Source organism: Aethalodelphis obliquidens, unplaced genomic scaffold (genome assembly GCF_003676395.1).
Source record: "Aethalodelphis obliquidens isolate GAN/ISIS:26980383/991018 unplaced genomic scaffold, ASM367639v1 scaffold90, whole genome shotgun sequence".
Lineage (NCBI taxonomy): Eukaryota > Metazoa > Chordata > Mammalia > Artiodactyla > Delphinidae > Aethalodelphis > Aethalodelphis obliquidens.
In genome coordinates this window covers 3,803,841-3,826,297 of record NW_020838034.1, presented here as the reverse complement: position 1 = coordinate 3,826,297, position 22,457 = coordinate 3,803,841, and the positions used below count along the sequence as shown (strand labels likewise).

Sequence of the window (22,457 nt, the reverse complement as noted above, 5' to 3'; positions counted from 1 at the left end):
CATTAAACAACACAAAACATGGTACTTTTTAAAACATTTATATTTATATATATAAAAAAATTAAATATATTTAATATATAGTGTGCTTGAGACTAAAAATATAGTACATAATATTTAAAAAAAAAGGAAAATGAAAAAAGGCAGAATAGGAAAAAGTGTGAGGGACACACAGATACACATTGCTAAAAATCTACGATGGTTTGTCCTAACAAAAATAATATTTTTTTTTCCTCTTCTCTTAATTATCATCATGGATCCATTTATTATCAGGGTTTGGGTGGAGAAAATTGTACTGGAGCCAGAAGCGGTGGTTGTAATCCCAAGAACAGTGGGGTAGAAAAGGGGACCACAGGGAGCCCTGGGCCTCATTCTGGCGTAATTGGAGGCAGCAGCTGGATCTCCTGGGTCACTATTGCTAGCAAGGTTGCGTCGAGAATTTGATTGTATTGGCAACTTGGCTGCTCTCTCCCCAGAATTAGGGGTACTCCCAGGGGGAAGCATCTGATGATCCCCAGAAGTGAACAGAAGAACCCATGGCCCACCAACACTTGCAAAGGCCAGTGGTTGGGGACAGCAAAAAGCCAGGATCAGGGGACAGGAGATTGGTAGGAATGAGTGATAGCTCTATGCAAACAGAGTTATTATTATCATTCTTGTTATTATTTTTAAGGGCAGGCTTGTACCAGAACCACCCAGTATGGCCTGTGACTTCTGCGCAGCAATTATTCCTCCAGGGACAGGGCCTGGAGCTCCCTCACAGTGATGCAAGAAAATGGGATTCTGCCCCGCCCCCCCCCATCTCCCAAATTGAGGAGAGCCACTCATCTTTCCATCCTCTTCCAGCAGCACAGAAGTGGAAGGTCAGGACCCAGTTGATGAGTGAGGCCAGTGACTTACAGAAAGAGGCTGGCCCCCAGGAAAGGAGAGGTATCATGGGGGGATAAGGGGAGGCAGGGAGAAGGGGATGGGTTATTTAAATGCTAATTTTATAGCCTCTTCACAAAAATAAATGCCTTTCCAATTACATCCCTTGGTCTGTGCACGTCAATGTTCTATTAGCACCTCCTTACTGGTCCCACCGGGGTCAGAAGCTTCACTAGCGCCTTCCAGGGGATTCCCTCGACATGCAGAAGGGCCCGTAGGGGCACAGAGTGGTGACCTGACTCAGGACACACAGCACTAAGTCGGCAGAGAAGCCAGGTTTCCGAGGCTGGGCTGCTTGGGCGTGCAGCAGTGGGGAGAGAACCACCCTCACGGCAGAGTGAGGCAGTGACGGAGCCAGTTCAGTGCAACTGGGCTCTTGGATTTAACGTGGTTTTCTCCAAACCCGAATGGCCCAACACCGCTATGTACATGGGTCAAGTACACTGAGAGACCATCTGATTCCATTTGAAGGAGCCCAGGATTTGTGGCTCCCGACAGAACGCCACCCGTTTAACGGGAGGGCACCAGGGCGAAAGAGACTCCAGGGCTCCATCCTGTAAATCAGAAAAGGCTGCCCTCAAAATGATAAGGGAAGCAGCACCTGCTGAGACAAGGAGAAGGTGCAGTGCCTGGAGACGGGGTGGGGATGGGGTGGAAATCAAACTGACCTCTTTCATCCCGTGCAGGACATCTGTGAGAGTATAGCGCTGCTCCCATCCCTGGCTGCTTTCCTTTCTGACTTATGGTGGATTTTGCCTCATGCATACTTTCAGGCTAGACTTGGAGGGATCTGGGATTTAGGATGCAAGCCGGGCCCTCCACAAGGAGACTGTGGGTCATCCAGAATCACAAGAACCTCTTCAAGATCCAGAACTTAAGTCAAAAGCTGCCGGACTCCCTCTTCACTCTACCAGCTGCCCTTCCGAACTGCTCCTGCAGAGAGGCCAGCTGTTCTCACGCCTTGCCCTCTGGCTCAAGGCACCTTAGCCTGCAGGCTTCCCCTTGCTCAGTTAAGTGAGGCTGGCTGTCCCCAGGCCGCGGGAGTGTTCCCGAGGACCGGGGTGGAGGGTGGCTGCTTTCATTTCTCCCTGCGGAGAAGGCTGCCTGAAACCTGGGTGCACAGCGAAGGATACTCACCATGCCCTGACCTAGCCAGAGACACCTTTGCAAAACCGTCAGGATTCTGAGTGGGGAGCAGCACAATGGCCAAAGGATAACCCCACATCAGTTTCACTGAGGTTTAGGATATGTTTTTTGTTGCTGTTTGGGATCAAGGGGTTTCAAGTGGAAATTCATTCACAACACTTCTGACAAGGTGATGAAGCCCATAGTGAAAGCTTCTTTCAAGATAGGAGAGACTTTCAATTCTCCTGTCCCTCCACTGCTCAGTCACCGTTCCCAAATCCTTGCTAGGGATGGCAGGCCCTTCCACCTCACCAAATGAATGCAGCAAGAGCAGGATAATTTGAGGTTCGTGCAACTCTCCCCGCCTCATCTTAAAGACCAGAAAATAGGGGACAATGAACCTAAAGAGGTTAGGCCAAGGTCACTCAGTAAATGGCAGCTTCAGAACTGGGTCCCATGTCTCCTGGCCCCTTGCTCTTCCCACCAAAACTAAAATGGCAAAGGCAGTCAGGATCACCAAAGTGACCACATCAAGTCCTGAGGCACCATGCTGGGGGACTCCAGCCTCAGATGGCAACCCTCCATGCTCAAGGGCACCTGCCACTCCCCAGAAAAGCAATTCTACTGGCTTAACAGGTCGGTCCCGATTCAGATTCTGGTCAGACCAGAGCACAACTTGCAGAGGGCAGAGATGGCCTTGGTCGCTGATGTCTCCCTGGGCCTTGCGTGCTGGTTGCTTGATACCCAGGTACCGTAACGTGTTAAGGAACAGAGAACAGGGAAGTGGCTCTGTATCTGGCTTCCAAAGCCCATGGTTCCTGCAGTGTCAGCTGAGTTACCGAGTGACCCCAGGGCCTCCTCCTCTCCATCAACGGAATGGACCCAGCACTAAAACCAAGAAGGAGTAAACAAGCGAATGTGGCCAAACCCCTAACAAAAGTAAATGTCTTTTGGAATATTCCTGTTTAAAAAGCCACCATCTTTAGATTTTAACTGTTTAGATTACCCGTGGCTTCTGTGAAAATCATCAAAACATGCATGAATTTGCACAGGAACCTGCACCCTTAACAGACCTTGTCACTGAGCTCACAGAAAAGGAATCCGCAGGAAGGAGCCAGCTTCCAGGGGTGAGGGTGGAATAGCGCTGGGAGCCTGTGTGATGCCTCTGGAAGGGCCGGTCCTGGGGACTTGCCCCCGGTGAAGTGGAGGAGGATGCAGAGGCAGTTTGAGAGGCTGGAACTGGAACTACTTTCTTCCTGGGTATGAGCGGGTCCTTACCAGCCAAGGGATGGCGAGGAATGTCACCCCACAGAGCTGTCGGCAAAGGTGGCGATGGCCCGTGACTGATGGGCATGTAACTCATTAAAGCGAACATGACTAATGAACGGCGACCAAGAGAAAGGGCAAAGCGCATTCTGGGGATTGCAACAGAGGACCCGCCCGCTCAGGGCCCAGCAAGGGGAAGAGCAGACCCTGCTTCTTGGGAAGGGGAGGCCGGGGCAGGGGAGTGAGTTCTCTTTGGAGCGCCGGTTCTCTTTGGTCAGGAGGTGGCGGCTGAGAATGTGGAATGCATGTGCAGGCGTGCGTGCATGCACGTGTGTAGATGGAGGTGAGGGTGGGCGTGGGGGGCCACCTGGGCCGTGGCTGCCTGCAGCGCCCTTCCGCGTGACCTTACCAGGTCCGCCCTTCCTCTTACCAGGCCCCCTCACCCGTCTGTCCCCTAAACTCTGCAACACTTGGCAGTGAGTTTGCACTCACAATACCGGCTCCCTGCGCAGCCACCCACCCAGGGCCGGTCAACCAAAGCTGGACACTCAAGGCACTGAAACTGGAAGAAGGAATCTGATTGGTCCAAGAAAAAAACAGACGCTTAACAAACCAAAACCCGTCTAAAGAGAACATCTCCCATGGCCCCGGGAAGGTGGCCTCTCTAACCAGCTGGTTGGCCCTAGGGTAGGACAGCAGAGCATGACAGCCAGGCCCCCTCCCTGTCCTATGAGGGCCCATCGGATGACAGGTCTCACCGCCTGCATGTTTAAAAATGGATTCAAAGTGCTTCGAGATTGAAAGAGTAATGGAAGGTGTTGGGAATCTGGTGAAGAACAGATGCCCCCTTTCCTTTCCACTGGGACTTGTATTTGGGCGGGGGACTCCCTACAGCTTTTTTTGCTTTTTTTCTCCAAATGAGGTGTTTATTGTTTTTTGTTGTCTTTGAAAAATAGCCTATAGCACTCCCACCCTCACCCCACCACTCCCCAGGCATGCTAGAGAGTTAAAGCCAGGAAGTGGGGCAGACTGGGGAGGGGAGGGGGCTTGGGGGGGCTCACTCTAGCGTGGGTTCTGGAAACTGCTATATAGCACCCTGCTGTCTGGCTAGTGACTCAGGACATGGTTCCTGACCTTTCCTTCCCCATCACGACCCCCTGGCTTATCTGGCCGGCCCAGCACAGAAGAGAAGCAAAAGGGGGCAGCACTACGGGACATACCTGGATCCCTCTGCAGGCAGACAGACAGGTGTCCCCATGGGCGGCCAGGACGACTGGCACTTTACTGCCGGCTGAAGGAGGGCTGGATCTGAACTCGGTGCCAGGACTAAAATAAATCCAAGGTCCTTTCTGCAGTCCCAAGGTGGGAGAGATGCATCCAAGGTATGAACGCAGACGACAGATGGACTGGCCAGGCTATCTCGCGTCCACCTATCTGTACCACAGCCACCCACCCCTACACTTCATGCCCCCTGGGCCAAAGCCTGTTCATCTCCACATGACCCCCTGTCTACTCACGGGAGATCAGAGGGGTGGGATAGAAAGGGAATGCTAAAAAGTGCCCCCTCTGCTCTCCGCAACCTTCACTTTCCCCGTCCCCAGGCTGGGGCCAGGCGAGAGTGCAGGTCAGAAGAGACACATCCTCCCGAAGAAGAGGGAAGGGCAGGCCCAGGAGGCTGGGGCATGCACAGAGCACCATCCTTGGGACGGGGTGTTTCCGGGAGACCTGCTCCCCGCCTGCCACGGTGGGAGGAGGAAGGCTGGTCCAGGACGGGAGCAACAACGAGCAATGCCCCTGAATATCAGGGAACAGCTGTGAGAGCCTTCTCCTCTGCCCCGCAGAGATGCCCCGGCCAGGCTCTAGCCCTACACGTGCGTCTGCATGCGCTGCTGGAATCTCTGGCCGTAGTCCGAGTGCTGGGAGGTGTAGGAGAATCGCGTGGCAGTGGCGTACTTGCCAATGGGGTCATATGCCTCATACGGGGTCCGCTCCAGGCCGGACGGAGGGCCCTGGGGGTAGCCCAGTCGGTAGGTGGGGTACCCTGCTGCCCCGGGGAAGGGATGGGAATTGAACTTCTCATAGTTCTCGTAGGACAGCTGGCTGGTGGTGTCGGTGCCAGCTGGGGCAGCAGGACCTGGGGGTGTGGGCTCAGGGCCGTAGTCAGAGGCCGGGGCCCGGCTGTAGGTGTTGAGCTGGGCATAGCCGCTGGAGTGGGAGAGGCGGGAAGAGGGGCGGCCGTCGAAGCGGGCAGGGCCGGGGGCACGGTAGTCAGCATAGAGCACTGCCCTGGAAGACGGGCGGTCTTCGTGGGCACGCACATTGTAGTAGCCATTGGTGGGATCCTGGGGGGCAATGAGAGAAGAGGATGGAGAAGGGGAGTCTCTCTTGCGGGAAGGGTGTCGTCTCGTCATGGCCCTCTGGGACTCCTTCTCTGGCTCTGCCCTGGGTTCTCAGCCAATAGCTCCCCACCTCCTGTTTCCTCAATAACCTCCTGAACGCTCCTCCCCAAACCTGCCCTCACCTCCACCCTGCAGGCCCTCAGAGCCCCCGTTCCCAGCAGCCCCCGTGCGCGGGCCCCTCCCCGCTTTCCCACCTTCATCTCATACTCCTCCCGGGTGTCGATGGTGTCACAGCGCAGGTCCTGCTTCAGGTCCACGTCATCCTTGAAGGACTGCAGAGCAGCAAGAGTGGGGCATCAGGAGACGGACACCCTGCTCTTGTCCTCCCTTGCCTACCCTATCCCCACACCCAGAGGTCACCTATTAAGGAGAAGGGTCTGGGGTCATGGGCAGCCTTGAACTCTGTGTCCTCTCCCAGCAGAGGCTCTGGGATGTGGCGGGAAGAGGCCAGAGACCTGGCTTCCAACACCAATTTTGTTGCTAACATGCAATGCTTGGGTATGTCCCTGCCCCTTTCTGGGGCTCTTTCCTCATCTGAGCAATGAGGCAGTTTGGCCAGAAAACTTCTAGGGGTTTCCAATTCTGACACTCTGTAGGCGGAGACTGGGGTGAAGGAAGCCTGTGCAGGCCCCACCTGCCTGTCCTGTAATGGAGGGAAATTAGCCTGGGGAGCGTGGGCACGTGAATGTGGTCATGAATGTGCATGTGCACATATATGTATGTGTGTGAGCATATGGGGGAGGGAGCAGGGTCAAGGTAGGATGACTGAGGGAGGAGAGAGCGACAGTATTGGTGAGCTGGGCAGGAGCCGGTCCCAAGAGTGTGGGGAGAGCTGGGCCAGGGAGGAGGGACCCTTACGGAATAGATGGCCTTCATGACACGGGTTGCCGTGGAGACGCTGGCAGCATCGTCCTCCCGGTCCGAATGCATGGTGAGTGGCTCCCGGTTCACTGTCTCCACCTTGATGTCCAGCTTTCTCAGGGTCACGTCTTTGCGACCTGGGACAGGAGGAGCAGCCTGGACGCTTTCTGCCAGCCTCTGCAGAGGCTGTTTCCGGACCCACCTGGCCTGGGGAGCGCCACTGTCAACCCCCTCACCTCTCCCAGGCCCTGCCTGTTGGGGACCCCCAGGAGGGCCGCGGCCTGAGCAGGGCCCATACTCACTGCCTTTGCGGCGCCGGTAGAGGAAGAACACCAAGGCGATGAAGAAGAAGGTGAGCAGGGTGCCTGCGCCGATGGTGGCCCCGGCGATGATGCCCACAGGTAACACCTCTTCAGAGGAGGGAAGGAAGAGGGGGAGGGTGAGGATGGGGGCACACGGAGGAGCTGAGCTCAGTGCTGGCTGAAGGTGAGGACAGCCGAGCTCCGTGCGCCCCTGGATCGTGCCCAGGTTTTATGTTTCAGCTGAGCTGTGTTCAGTTAAAGTCAAGGTGGGATTTGAGAGGAAGTCGGCACTGTTTGGGTTTAGACCCGTGCTACAGCTTCATCAGAACTGGGATCAGCTTGACCCTGGCCTTGGTGGTCCATCTGGCCCTCTCTTGCAGCCCACCTGTCTGCGAGGCTGGTCTCTCCTTCCTGGGTTGGGCTCTTGTCTGAGATCAGCTGTCCCCACATTCTCCCATCTGCCATGTGTTCTGACCTCTTTCACTTCCTTCCCCACACACACCATTGTGACCGCTCCACCTGTACCTACCCTCCCAGGGCTCAAACGGTTCTGGTTGGTTCCCCCTGCTCCCCAGAGATGAGAAGGACCCAGGAATCCTGCCTCCAGCTTCTTCTCCCTTCCTGGCTGTCCTGGATGGATCAGATCCATGTAAGTCTCTTCTCCTCCAGAAAGCCTTCCCTGCAGAGTCCCGCCTCACTCTATTACTCTGTTCTTCTCCACCAACCCCTTGCTCTTGCTGGTGTCCTCAGCTAAGAAAGACTCGAGGGGACCTCCAGTTATTTTCCCCCATCTCCCATGTCAAATGGCTAGTTCTCATTAAAAAACAAAAGAGGAGTGGGGGAGCTCTTTCCTCATCAGAGTTGGGAGCTTCCAAAAACGTCAAAGGCGTGATGCCTCTTTCATCACACTAGAAGTGCCTTAAGGGAGGGAATATGTGTCTCCTACCAGACTAAGGATTCGTGAAGGGGTAGGGGAACCGAAGCTTCCTGGGCACCTATTCTATGCCAGGTACTTCATGAATATCTTCTCATTTAATCCTCACACCAACCCAGTGAGGTAGGGAGTGTGACTCCCTTTCACAGTTCATTTCATTTTTCTCCATCTGAAGTCATTTGCTACCACTCTGTAAGTTCTCCACTGCACTGAAAGTTCCCGGAGGGCAAGGACTGTGTTCGTTCACATCTGTCCCTGCAGTTCCTAGAGGGGGTGGCTGGCACATAGCAGATGCTCAATAAATGTTTAAAAATGCGAGTGGGTTTTCCAACTGAGCACCAAGGCCAGGCTCTGGTGGGCAGGCCCAGGAGGGAGCTGTCTCTCTGAGCCGTGCCCCCAGAGGGAAGAGGGAGCAGAGTCCCCAGGCTGCCCTGCGCCCTGGCTACACAGCCAGCACTGCTGTCACCTCGCTCTTCCAGCTGGATGATGGCTGTGCCTGGGCCGAAGCTGTTCCAGGCTGTGCAGTTGTAGTGGGTCTGAAAGTCGGCCTCCATGACGTTGTTGATGGTGAGCGTGGACAGGACCCCGCTGCCTGAGTTGGTCCTCTCCACCGTGTAGCGTTCCAGGGTCCCCACCTCCAGGAAGTTCTCCTTCCATGCCCATGCCTGGGGTGGGGAGGGCAGCACAGGATGAGGAAGAGGGAGGCAGGTGGCAGAAACACCTGACCCACCCTCCAGGCATCCTCACATCCTCACCCCATGTGCTCTTAAGTCCAGCCCCACGCTTGCCCTAAAACAAGCCCACGTCGCACCTGCTGCCTCAAACCCTGGCATCAAACCTCCAGTCTAGGAGAAGCAGCGGCTCCCAAACATGCCTGCGACATGTGCTGGGACCATTCAAATACGCTCAGAGACACTCTTTAACATGCAGATTCCCGGGGCTTATCTCCTTCATTTGACTCTCCGGGGGAGAGGCCCAGGAATCTCTATTTTGTTGCCGCTGTCTTTGGTGGGGCAAGGGAGAGCAATTTTATTCGGAAAGCCAGCAGGCCAAGAAGACGGTCGACTACTGTCCCAGAGACCCACCTTCTCCAAGTTGGAATTCAGGCTTCTTTCATTGGGAATCTCTATTTTTGTACCAACCCCAGCGGATCCAATGAAGCAACATGTGGGACCCCGGATGTGGTAAAACAAATCCTGGGTGGAGAGCCAGGAACCCTGGGCTCTAGGCCTGACTCTCCCCTCGAGCCCTGTGGAGCCTCCCCTTCCCTCTCTGGGTCTCAGTTTCCTAGAAAAGGAGAGGACCAGGCTAGAGGCAGACAGTGCTCCAGCTCTCCTCCAGCTCCGATAGTCTGAGCTTCTAACTAAACATAACTTAACCTTCAACCTCACCTTTAACCACTCCACAGCTGGCCCTACACAGCCCCCTGGCTCTGGAGACGCATCCACAGACCCTTATAACGAGTGGGAATTGGCACCGGAGAGCTGTCTCTCCCAGGCTCTTCCATCCCCGACCCCCTAGCCGGGGCATCCCCCCCTTTGTGTCCCCCTCCCTCAGAGTGGAACCCGAGGGAGGGAGAGCCACTGAGAACTGGCTCGGTTCCAGGCATCAGTCCTCCTAGCTCTGCAAGGAAAGCCCCCCCGGGAGCCAAGCCGCCCGCTGCCCAGGTGGCCATGGTAATGAAGTGTCTCTGGGCAGCCGTGGAGTTAGCGAAATGGTCATTAAATGTGATGAGGGGTTTGACGGTTAATGGTCACGGGAGGAATTAATGGTTCATGGTGTGGGGGAGAGGGAGGGGGGTGGAGAGCGGCATGGGGGCTGGTAGGAGGAGAAAGGCAGGAGAAGGGAGAGGAGGGGATGACAGGGTGGGACAGAACTGAGGGGGCAGGGCGGAGGGGCAGAAGGCAGAGGAGAGGGCAAGGAAGAGATCGGGAGGCTGAGGAAAGGGGAGGAGACGAGGGAGAGGAAAGAGCAGGCGTGAAAGCCCAGGGGAACCAGCAGCATATCCAGGGAGGCTCCACCAGGCCTTTCACACGTGTTGTCACATCGCCTCTCATGGCAACCCTGTTTGGTAGGGATCACTGCCCCTATTTTACGGATGAGGAAACTGAGGCTCCCAATAACAAGTAACTGGCTCAGGGTCACACAACAAGTAAGAGAGGAGATGGCATTTGGACAGGAAGAGGGACAGAGGGACAGAGTCAGAGGATGAGAAGCACAGGGCGCAGGAAAGGCCTGGGGAAAGTGGGAGGAGGCTGAGACAAGCAGGGAAGCAAACGGCTGCCGGCCCGAGGCCGGGCCCAGCACTCACAATGCGGTCTGGGGGTGGCGTGCTCCCGATGAAACACTCCACCTTGCCACCATCACCCCTGACGGCGTACTGCACGGCCTCGCTGGAGATAATGGGGGGCCCTGCAAGTAAGAAGACGTGGTGAGGGCCAGCTGGGACCTCCAGTGCCTGCCTCCCCCTCACAGGCCCCCCGCCCCCCTCAGGCCACTCACCATTCACATAAAGTGGCACCTCCCGCTCGGCCACTCCGATCCGAGGCACGATGGCCCGGCAGGTGTAGGTGCCGGCATCGGCCTGGGTCACCGACTTCAGCAGCAGCTGGTTGCTGTTACTCAGGACCTGGGCAGAGAGAGCAGCCTCGGGTGGGGAGCCAGGAGGCCTGGGCCCCTAGATCCGTGCGGGCCCCCGCATTGGAGGCATTGGAAAGAAAGCAGGAAGGGCCACAAGTGAATTCCCAGAAGGGAAACAGGGTCCCGAGTCTATGTGGTCCATCCCCTGACTCTAAACAGGTTGGCATTTAGACACATCATCTCTATATAAGAGCGGGCAGAAGTGGGTGGAGGCTCAGGAGGGCAGGCGAGGCTGCCATCCATCTGTACAGAGGATGCAGCCGCTTCTGGTCATCTGTTCTAATGCTTCTCTAGTGCCAAATGAGGTAGGAAGTTTCACTCTGAAATCCCTCTTTTTGCAACAGTGGCCCAAATTGTCCAAGGCAGGTCGCTGTAGAGCGGCACAATTCAGCCTTCTTTCCTCTAGTGAGTCATCCCAGCTTCTCCACCCTCCTATGCAGCATTCTTTTACCAGGTCTCTTGCCACCACAGCAGTTCCACTCAGGGCCCCTGCCCCCCTCCCACCCCACAGGTCATCACGTCCCTCCCACTGCCACTGCAGCGGCCAGCTGTCTGCCGAGGAGGGTGGGGTTGACTGCAAGCACCGTCCTTCTCTTCCAAATCCTGAGAACTTGGAAATAGCCCAGGTTCAACTTGAAAAATAATGCTGCACCTCCTTTGCCCCCTCTCCCCCCAGCCTGTGGCCAGGCTCCTTCCTTCCAGCATCCCGGAGAGGCTTCTTACCATGTTTGAGTCCTTTTTGGTCCAGGTGAGGGTGAGGGGGGGATTCCCAACCCAGACACAGGTGAGGGTCACATCAGAGCCAATGTCTGTGGTCGTGGGTTTGGGGTCCACTACAATCCGGGGAGCAACTGAGGTAGAAAGGAACAGCCCGTGAGGGTCTGAGTCTCCCTGGGGGTCATCTCCAATCTCTGTCCTCTTCCTTCTCCTGTCCGGCCTCCTCTCCACGCCCCCTCAGCTTCATGGAGCCCCCCCAACCCCACCCCAGGGCCTTTAAAGCCCCGGCCCTCTGTCCCCACCCCCGCCCCTGCAGCTACTCACAGTGGACATTGACTAAAGTGCTGACATTGGTGCTTCCCACTTTGTTGTAAACCTCACAGGACACAGGCTCCGTGAAGAAGGAATAATCAACATTCGTCTCATAGCGACTCTCGTGGGCGTCTTCGATCAGAAAGCCCCCCTTGGCCCACCTGGGGGAACAGGCAACACAGAGCGGGTTCAGGCCTTGGAGCCCCTCACTCACGTCCAGTGGTCTGTCCTCCTCAGCCCCCCACTCCTGGCCTCAAGGGCCGCCCAGTATCCTTCCCCAGAGTGTGCCCAGCCCCTGCCCCTCCCACCTGTAGCCCAGGATCTCAGGGTTGGCTGTGGCCTGGCACGTAAAGACGACGCGCTCGCCCTCCTGCACCGTCTGTGGCTCAATGGACAGGGTCACCGTAGGAGGGTCTGCAAAGCAGAGGACTGGACGTCAGGGTCTTTTCTGTCCCTCAAATTTCTTTTTCTCTCTCTAGCACACACACTCAGACCTCACCCGCGTGGTGACCCGGGAATTTGACTTTGCAGTGTACCAGCTCCAATAAACAAGGCTTCTTCCCCTTTATTCCAGGAGCCTCTAGGGGCCGGCTAGGGTGACGACCAAGGATGATACCAGAGGGACAAATGACTCAGAAGGTGTATTGACGGATGTGACCACTAGGCGTCAGTGTGGGCTCGTTAGGCTCACTGACCGGGATGGGGGTGGGGCATCTCTCCCATCGCCGCCACTCTCCCACCCTTCCCTGGGGAGTGGGAGTTTATTGAGCACTTACCAAGTAGCATACTCCATGCTAGATGCCCTTACACTATATCTCACTTAATGCTCACAACCCTGAGAAGCAGGTACAGGTCCACAACCCCTTATCTGAACCCCCTGGAACTAGATGTGTTTCAGAATTTGGGATATTTCAAGGGTTAGAAAGGTAACGGTGGGCACAGACCGTTTACTGTGTAAGATCCCCAGCACAGTCTGGGCAATATCCCACAGACACACGCATTAATACATCTGCAGTGAAATGTATAGCTATTCCAATTAAGTGGGTTAAATAAAAGACTACGAAGAGCCTCGGTTCAGGTTTTGCCACCCAAGCGCTTTTGGTTTAGAATTTCTGATAAGGGATTGTAGGCCTGCATTTTATTTTCTGCACGTATACCGAATTAGAAACTGAGGCTCAGAGAGATTATGTCATTGCCCAAAGTCACACGGTTTAAACCCGGGAACTGCCTGGCTCACAGCTGATGCCTCTTCTACCAGCCCTCAGGGTTCAAACCAGGGAATCCAAGACGATGAAGAAATGGAGCATCTGTCCCAGGGCGCCTGGGGGATTCTTCTGTGCTTCTCAAAGGGTGCTGCCCCCCACCCCACCCTTCCCAGGCTCCTTCCCAGGACGCCACTCAAGGGGCACATTCCCCCCACCCCACGATCCCTGCCTCCACCCCAGGACCCTGCTCACGGTGCACGTCGAGCTCGATGGACGTCTCCTTGCCGCTCGGGATGGCCTCGTTCACGCTGCGGCAGGTGAAGACACGCCCAATATCCAGGTCTGTGGGGTTGATGAGCAGCTGGCTGATGGTGGTCTCCCTCTTCCCATCCTTCAGCAGTTCCTGGGGTGGCGGAAACAAGGGTGGGAGACACGGTTAAGCTAAAAGCCCCCTCCTCTGCTCTCAGGGTGACCCGCTCAGAGCTGGCTTGCTGGACGGGTATTTAACCTGAAGCTCAACCCTCCCCCAGCCCCTACCGCCTCCCCAGGTTTGGGTTGGTTTAGTTTTTAATTAATAGACTTTATGATTTTTTTAAGAGAAGTTTTACGTTTAGAGAAAAGTTGAATAGAAAATACAGAGAGTTCCTGTATACCCTCCTCTCTAGCCCCCCAGTTTCCCCTATTATTAATTAACATGATGCACTCGTGTGATACATGTTACAACTGATGAACCAACATTGGTACCAATACTAATGAAAGCCCATAGTTTACATTAGAGTTCACTCTCTGTGTTGTACAGTTTTCCCCACGGTTTTGAGTCCCATTCCTGGAATCCCCTGAGTCCAACCCAAGTCCTTCCTCTTCTGGAAAGTCTTCCTTTGCTATCCCAGCCCTCAGGACTCTCTCCCCAGCCTGAACTTGTGCCCCTTGCAGGCAGTCTGTCCTCCGCACCGCTCTGGTCACATCCGGCCTTGCCTCTTAGGCACCGTGCATGTGTGTTTCAGCGCTGGGTCTCTCCTGCTAGACCGTAAACTCCTTGAGGGCAGGGAAGGGACTCACAGGCTCAAAATCTCATACCAGCTCAGTGATATCCAACATGAGGTCCCTGGACATGATCATAGGAACACTCGGGCTGTTTTCCATATTGTACACTGCCTAAGGGAAACCATACTGTTAAGCAAAGTAGGGGCCCACAGTTTGACAGCAATATATAGGCATCCTTGCTGGGCCCGATGTGGTACCGGAACAGCACCAGCCCAGTGCAGTAACACCAGCCCCCTCCTGCTGCTTCAAAGCTCCATCGTGTCTTTAACGAGTACAAAAAAGGGGGGTGGATGACAAATGGCCGTTAACCAATCAGTCTGTTTGGTTGCCAAAATATTCAAAACATGAAGCTCTAGAGGAAAAAAATAACGGAGTTCTTGGTAGTGAAAAAGTTAAGCACCACTGAAGCCAAACTGCCACTTGTCAAAGGGTGAATCGAAGGCCAGAGACAAGTGACTTGTCCAAGGTCATACAGAGCGTCAAGGGCAGAGCTAATCCGGGTACTCACTCCCTGGGGCCACACATTCCGAGGCACACAGGTGAGCATTCTCTCTCCACTCAATGAGAATTGTCTCCTGAAGCATCTAGCAAAGGGCTGGGTACATATGTGCTTGTCCCCAGCTGACAGGAGGAGCTCCAAACAGGAGATCTGGATTCTAATTCCAGCTCCACCGTCAACTTTGCCGTGTGATCCCAGGCAAGTAACTTGATGTCTTTCTCTGCCACAGGTGCCTCATCTATAACATGTACACGTAATCCCTGCCTTCCCAAGCTCTTAGTTGCACCGACTGGGAACACGTACCAACTAGAGGCTGGGGGAAGAAAGTCGAGGGGCTCAGTAGCGAGAGGTCACGTTCTGACGCAGGCACAAACCCCAGCTCTGCAGCATGTCAGCTTTGTGACCCTGGCAAGTCACTCAGCCTCTCTGACCATCAGTTCACTCTTTGTGAGTTGGAAATATCACCTAATTTATGAAACTCCTGTGAGGTTTAAGAGAGACCGTCCATAAAGATCTTAGCATGCACAGTGCCTGGTACACAGTAGGGGCTTAATCAATGTAGCTATTGTCAGCATTATTCTTAGTCTCTGCTAACTGTTGACTGGCCCTGTGAACCTGGGAATTCACTTCTTTTCTCCGGACCTCAACTTTCCCAACTGTTTAATGGGAGGATTGGACCAGGTGGTCTCTGAGGCCCCTGTTCACATCTGTCTCTCCGAGTCTGTGGTCAGATCCATGTGGGAAAGGAAAGGTGAACTGGGATGTGGCCCAGGAGGATCTGGGGGAACAGGTAGGGTCTCACCGTGCTGGCTACGGCGCCCTCCTGCTGCGTCCCATCCCGGAACCAGATGATGGTGGCAGCAGGCTTGGCGTTGAAGGCTCGGCACGTGAGGTTGTGGGGGGCGCCTGCCTGCAGCAGGATCACAGGACCGCCATCGATCCTGGTGTCCTCCGGGGGGACTGTGGAGAAGAGCAGAGCAGAGTCAGTCCAGGATGCAGCCAACGCTGCCCGTATGACCAAAACCCCTGCCCCTGGAGGCATCTCTCCCTCTGCATGTCCACCCCTTGGCAGGGCAGGGCCATCCTTACCCCCTAACTTATAATCACTGTATCTGTTGCTCCTGTGGCCTGGGGGGCCTGGCACAGAAAGGTGGCTACCTCCACGGAGTTCCTTATGTCCATTCCCTCCTGTGTGCGCCTCTGCCCTGGGGCAGCCAGATGAGGGGGTCTATCACGGCAACCTCCGAAATGGACTCCCCGCCTCCAGTCCCTGGTGGCCTTAAGCCATCTGTCATGCTGGCAGGTTATTTTCTCTAGAGAGCAGGTAAGACTGTGCCACTTCCCTGCTCAAACACATTCCATGTCTACCAGCTGCCATGGGCGTGAGTTGCAAGCCTCTCTGCCTGCCATCCAGGGTTCCTCAGGCCAAGTCCTGCACTTTCGCATCTCCTCGTCTCGTTTTTGGTGTTCTTTCCCTCAGGGCTTCTCTTAAACTGCTGTCCATCCTGTTCACATCCCAGCTGCTGCACAGGGCCCTCCATGCCACATCCCCCACAATCACCACCTTACTGGTTCCCAGCCTGTCACTTGGAGCTCCAAGCACTATCTACCTTGTTTTTGCGTTACTTAACATGATTATCCATGCCCCCTCCCCAACCCAAACCGTCATCCCTGAAAAAGCAGGAACTCCATCTCACTAATGTTTATACAGTCTCCAGTGCCTAGAACATGACCAAAGCAGGCTCTGGCTAAATGCTTAAGGAACTGAATCCACCAGATGTCTGATACTAGGAAGTAGGGGGGTCTCTCCCTGTCCTATTCCCATAGGTTTCTAAATGCTCAGGTGAACCAGACTGCAAGTTCCCTGGGAGCAGGGGCTGCCTCTTATTTTCTCTTAAAGCCCCAAGATCTAGTGCAGAGGCTGGTTGATAGCACATCCTGGGGGATATTAGCTGAATTAGTGGCTAAGTGATTGATGAAATAAAGGCAGAAGGGTTTGGATTATAATTTTGATTCCCGGTCCACCTCATGTTCATTGGCCAGCAATGTGAAAGGGTTTTGTTTGCTTTTTGCTGGGAAAAACCAGAAAGACTCAGAGGGGCCTTTCCGAGGGAACCCTTGAGAGGAGACCCTGGGAGGCCCATGATTCCAGTTGTGGGCAGGACGGTCCTGTAGTTTATGAAATGACAGTCTCCATGCTGGGATTTCTAAGAGAAAGGAAGCACTTGTAGCCCATCCCAGGACTCTGCTCAACTCATGCATGTAGAGTGGGAGGGTGTGAAAAGCATGGGTTGTAGAACCAGGCTGCCCCAGTTTCAAATCCTGGCATGTGTCACGTGATCTTGGGTGAAGCCCTCAAGTCAGTTTCTTCAACAGAGACATACGGTGCTCATTCCCGGAGCCCTCATGAAGGCCAGATGAGGGCTGTACATGCACTGTCGTGTGCAGGGCACGCGCGCGTGATGTGTGCAGTGTGTTCACTTTACTGCTCGGACAAGAGGCGGCAGTGCCTCCAACTCCTGACTGGTGAATGATTGCTGAATCCCGGGCTCTTCCTCTTTGCTCACCAGCTGTACCTGGCTCCAATGCCAGATGGGCGCCGATTTGCAAACAGGGTGGAAAGGAGAGAAATGGATAAAGAGCCGCCACTCGGGGTCTCCTGGTCTGCGTGGGCCCCTCCAAGGTCACACTTTGCTGCCACACCCCAGGAGGACAGTTCTGGATGGGCAGAGGAGGGGAAGGCTTCTCCTTGCATCGGCTCTCCCTTCCCTTGTAAGGTTGACCCTCGCCCTTTGTTCAGGGAAGGCCGCCCACCTGTCACCTCTGCCACTAGCCCACCTTTCTCTTCGTATCTGCGGCAAAAAGGAAATTAAGGCTGTTGAGGTGTCTGCTTATCCATCACTATCATGCTCAGTTAGGCGTGTGTCCCTGTGTATGTTTACGAACACATTTTTAGGACTTGTGACTTAAATCTGTGTATCAATATGTACATGTGTCTGAGGCCTCAGCTTCCTTGTTTGTAAAATTCAAAAAGCACACTGACGTCTGTCCCCCAGAGTCGTTACTGTGAAGGTGAAAGGAGACCAAGGATACGAAGCCGACTGTAAACTGTAACGTGATCGACGGCATCTCCACCATTCACTGGACGCCCACCCCATGTCAGCTCAAGCGCCTCACGTATATACGATTTCATTTCATCCTCACCACAAAGTGTTTTTCATTAATCCTTTCATGGTAAATACCATTAACCTCCATTTACAGACAAGGTACTGAGGCTCAGGGACAGGAGAGTGAGCTGAATGTCAGGGCTGGGTGTGGACCAGGCCCGCCGAAGCCATGCCCATCACCACTGCACTCGAGCGGCTCTTGCTGTGAGTAATGAGGGAGCCATGGGTCTGTAAATAAATATTATGCCTGCGTCCGCATCTGCGAGGGAGTGGGAGGCAGCTTCTCCGAGCCCTGAGGCAGGAAGAATGAAAGGCCATTCTGTGACCTGGGCTGGGCTGGGGTGGGCCGCTGAGGGGCATGGCTACAGGGGAGGCGAGGTGACGAGGCTGGCCGTGTGCAGGGAGGCTGATTCCGAGCAGTGAACACAGCCCACTCTCGGCCCTGCCCCATCTCTGAGCCCCAGGCTGCCATGAACGAAGGCTGTGTGTAAGCAGGTAAGCAGGGAGGATGCACAGACGTCTTGCCTTCTCAGAGCCTCCACGTGGCTGCAGGAGGCAGGGAGTGTGAGAATTCCAGACAGACAAGGAGGGGGAGGGAGGGGAAAGGAGTAGCCGGGTTCATCTTTCATCTCTTTTACTCTTGGGGCTTCCTCCCGTTCCCCTCATCCACCTAAATCACTCAGACACGCTACGAAGGCCCACACCCTGTGCCCTGCGGACAAGCCAGTCAGCTCCTCCCTCGCTGACTCGCAAGCTTTTGTAAACAAGGTACTCCTCCATCTAGGGTTCCCATCGATATTCTCCTCTGCCAGGAAGCCTTCCCTGATTGAACCAAGACACTGGATGCCATTATGAAGTTCCTGGGAAATCTGGGGGCTTGGTTGGCCTCTACTCATCTCTCTCTATTTCTCCGCCTCTGTGCTGGGGTAGGAGAGGGAAGGGAGAGTATCAAGGGCCCCTCATTAGAATGGGAGTTCTCCAGTCTAGGAGTAGCACCTTCCAGGATCCAAGCCAAAGCAGTTAGGGAGGGAAAAAGACAGAAGGTCTCCTAAGAATCTCACGTTCCCTTGGAATGCCTGGTCCGGTGTCGGGGCTCATACACTCTCCAACGAGGCATGGAAGTGGATGTCTTGGCATCCCATGCCTATAGCCCTGGTGGTTAGCGAACTCTTGCTTCCTAACCTCCATCCTGCTTCTTGTTAATTCTTCCCATTTGTCCTCACCGGAGAGGAAAAGAGAGTCATCCACCAGCCCTGAGTCCTAGTCCTTCAGGGTCTTTGCATCCAGAGAAACTGGCTGTCAGGTCCCTCCAGTCCTCACTTCTTCTGACACCTCACATCTGCCCAGACCTTCGGAGTTTACAACTCCCTGCTCAGGGAGAAGCAAAGCGGCAGTTGCTAAGAAAAAGCTGGCAGCCCATGTTACCGATGAGAAACTTGTTGTCCAGAGGTTATGACCTCTTCCGGGTCATGGTGCCAAAATGGACCAGGTCTCCTGACTCCCATTCCAGGCCTCTTCCCACCGCACTCAGATGACTTGTCATGTTCTCACCTTTCTCCCCCAGGTAAGAACATTCCTTGTGTCCACACTCACTCGTCTCAGCTCCCCCCTCCTGTCCTTCCATCCCTCCTGGGGGCGTCCCCCACTTCAATGATTTCAGGGCTGGGGAGAGAAAATAGAGGGAGCAGGACAGATCAAGTGGAGGCAGGAAAAAAGAAAGGGACAGAGTGGATGACAAAGAGGAAGAAAGAGGGTCACAGGCAGACAGAGCCAGGCCGGAGACAAGCAGCGCAGAGGCAGAGGCCCAGCCCGAGCACCAGAGCTTGAGGGAGACAGAAAGACTGATGGAGCTGGAGGTACCGCCAGGGAGGGGAAGGCACGGAACAGAGGAGGCGAAGGCGTGTCAGAGCTGGCCTCGTTTGGTACTGCGCGCAGGAGAGAATCCCCTCATTATGCAAATGGCCCTGGGTGTTGCCATAGAGGGACATCTGTTCTGTATCCCGTGGGCAGCAGCTTCCGAGACAAGCCCTCCTCCAGCAGCTCCTGCAGACTCAGCCAGGACCCCTGCCCGCCCCGTCCCCGCACCCCGCTCTCAGCCCTCAAAGCCCCGTCCTGCTTCCCTGCTCCCTGAGGAGGGCTCTAGGTGAAGCAGGGAAGAAGGGGTGTGTGCTGAGCGGGGAAAGGAGGGAGCGAAGGGAAGAGGGGCTGAGTTCAAGGAAAAGGAGCCGAGCGGGTAGTTTCTGGGGCTCCGAGGCAGCTGAGAGGGAGAGGAAGGGAGAAGCTTCCAACAAGCCCATCTGCCAGGAGAGGCCCGGTCCCCATGGTCAACATGCCCCCACTCTGGTGGGGAGAGCTTTGTATCCAGAAGGCTGAGCCCCGTCCCTGCGTGGCCTGGGCACAGGCAGGGGCAGGGAGGATGCCAGAGCTCACACAGTCCACGTGTCCAGCAGTGGGTGCCCACATGCCCATTTTTTCCTCTTCTATCTGAACTTGGCTTTGGAAGAAGTTTAAAGGATTTGGGGAGGGAAAGCTAGGGAGACAGTGGGGGCAGACATGAGGCCAGGAATAGAGAGTGAGAAGCTGGGAAATAAAAGAGGAAATTGGAGAAGGGGGGACAGCCAGGATGCCAAGAGACAGAGACAGGAGGCTGGGGGCCCTGCAGGATGTCGGGGGTTATTACTGAGCACGGTGAGTTTCGCTCGCCGGGAGCGCAGGGCGGCCTCCGTGGCCTGGCACTCGTAAGAGGCGTCGTCAGAGAGCTCGGCATCTGTGATCTCCAGGTTGTACTGCCCGGCGTCTGCAGAGCCCACGACCCGGTACCGTGGCCAGGCTGCAGGAACAGAAAGGGCGAGCCCAGATGAGCCCAGCCCTAACCTGGGGATCGACCTGGACCACCCTGCCCCACAAGGGTGCATCCTCTCCCCATGTCAGGGTCCGCATCCCATTCCAGGGCCAGCACTCCTCCCTCCACCCTCTCCTGGGACCCCCCCAGGGGCCCTTGACGAGGAAGAGGTCCCCATGCAGACACTGTGACGTCACAACCTCCTACAGTGAGGATGGGAGCCACAAAGCAGAAGGAGTGATGGGGGAGAGCAGAAGGGGGAGATGAGCAGAAGCAGATGAAATCTCCGAAGCTGTTTGCAGACAAATGTCTCTCATAATAATAGGAAAGAAAGAGGGAAAAAAAAAAAAAAAAAAAGGCAGACAGCAGGGAGAAAAGGAGAGAAAGAGGGGAGGGTGTGTGGGCGTTAAGAAATATAGGCCATCGCAGCTCAGACGTGAGCTCACCAGGGCCAGAGGGAAGCCCAAGGCAGGCTAAGGTCTCACCATCACTCGCCTAGGGAGGGATGCACGAGGCAGGGTCCTGCCAGCTCCCTGAAGGAGCCCCGAAACGAAGAGTCCCGTCCCCTGCAGAAGCCACGCCTCTGGCCTCTGCAATCCAGTCTCCCTCGCCCTCCGTCCTCCAGGCTCTTGCCCACCCCCTCACACTCTGTCCTCCTCTCTCGTGGTCCCCACCATCAGCTCCCTCCCACCATCTCCCTCTGTCCAGAGGCTATCGATTCTTTTCACTCCGTGCCTATTGATCTCTCTCTCTCTCCCTGTTTCTTTCTCTCTCTATCATCAATAGATCCGCCAGCCCCATCTCCTTCCTTCGTACAGATGGCTCTATACAGACAAATTTCCCCTACCTGGTCTAATACACGGAACCCACAGCAAATAGTCTCAAGCCCTGGACGACAATAAGAATAAAAATACACCATCCCTCCCTACTTTCACCATTACCCCGCTTTACAGTGGGCAATGTGTTTTCACAAAGCATATTCTCTCATTGGGTTCAAAACTCGCAAACGCATTTATAAAGCAGGCAGACCCACGACTATTATGCCTGTTTGACCCAGTAGTAAACTAAGGCCCAGAGAGGTGAAGTGGCTTTCCTAAGGTCACCCAGCTGGGAGGAGGCAGAGGCAGGTCTTGACTCCCCATCCACTCCGCCAGGCGGCCTTTCCAAAAGTATCTTTACTTGTTTTGGAATATAGGAGGGTTTCCCCACCCCAGCACATTATGTTTGTTTCCGCAGGGGCTCCATAGTGCTTCATAAAGGCTTGATGAATGAATAAATACAGTGCTCAGGCTGATAGTAAAATGAATTTGTGACCACTGAGAGGACACTGCCTGGGCATGGGGCAGGAGAGAGGCTGGAGCAAAGCCAGTCTGGCATGGAACATAGGACATAGAAGTTACTGTGTCCTCCCCCTGCAAGAGCAGAGGGGCTCTGGAGTCTCCCAGCACCTCCTGCCTCACCTGGCTGCCTGCAGCTCCCCTTGTGGTGTCTGTCTGTCTGAAGCTCTCTTATGTAAAGGTCTCTTGGTTTCTCTTGATCTCTCAGGCTTCCCGTTGGCCTTTCACGAGCCAGTCCACAGCCAGGAGGAAAGGCAGAGCTGTGGGTTTTGGAAAGCAGTGGAGACAGAGCTCGAGAGGAGAGGGAGGGAGACTGACTCACACAGAAATGGGAGAGGGGAGGCTAGAGTACAGAGAAGAAACGTGGTGAGGAACGAAGGGATGTTGGGTCCAGGAGTCTCTGTTGGTGGGGGAGGGATGAAGAGATGGAGTAGTCTGGACGCTCGGCTGGCTGCATGGCCCACTCACCTTTGAGGCCCTGGCCCATGCCCAGCGCCAGCCCATCCTTGGTCCATTGCACGATCCCCGAGTAGTTGAGCAGCACGCAGGGGAGCACGGCCCGCTGTCCAGCCACCACAGTCTGGTCGGCTGGCTCCTGGCTGAAGCGGGTCTGGGTCCCTGGCAAGGCCAAAGCGGTACTGGGTAAGGAGATGAGTGAGGACAGAGGGCTCCACTAAGAGGCCGAGCCTCCCAGGCTTCCACTCCCACCCTGCACCGGGCCCGAGAGAGACAGCTGAAGGCTGGGAAGGTGGACCCTCCAGCCCCCGTCCCACTTCGGCCTCAACCCCTTCCCTCCAAGATGCCGTGTGCTCGCCCTGGATTGCTTCCTCCCTCCGTGGCCCATGGGAATGGGTTTCAGGAACTGAAGTACTCAGCAAGCAGA

The 22,457-nt window shown here is 55.2% G+C and overlaps 1 protein-coding gene across 4 annotated transcripts; it reads right to left on the bottom strand.

The window, feature by feature from the left end:
• Positions 1–220: 220 nt before the first annotated feature.
• KIRREL1 (kirre like nephrin family adhesion molecule 1) lies at positions 221–22,224 on the bottom strand. Of its 4 annotated transcripts, none has more exons than XM_027094923.1 (14): positions 22,043–22,224; positions 20,076–20,225; positions 15,031–15,188; positions 12,938–13,088; positions 11,789–11,894; positions 11,493–11,641; positions 11,175–11,302; positions 10,314–10,488; positions 10,123–10,223; positions 8,278–8,476; positions 6,878–6,985; positions 6,573–6,712; positions 5,909–5,986; positions 221–5,657 (listed from the first exon to the last, which is right to left on the bottom strand). In XM_027094923.1, exons 1-14 carry the CDS (start codon positions 22,059–22,061, stop codon positions 5,181–5,183), a joined length of 2,139 nt encoding a protein of 712 aa, XP_026950724.1. In that variant the 5' UTR covers positions 22,062–22,224; the 3' UTR covers positions 221–5,180. The 4 variants fall into 4 exon arrangements, with proteins under 4 accessions (XP_026950724.1, XP_026950726.1, XP_026950722.1 ...); XM_027094925.1 differs by having other exon boundaries at positions 10,314–10,440; XM_027094921.1 differs by lacking the exon at positions 20,076–20,225 and having other exon boundaries at positions 22,043–22,192.
• Between the last annotated feature and the right edge of the window lie 233 nt (positions 22,225–22,457).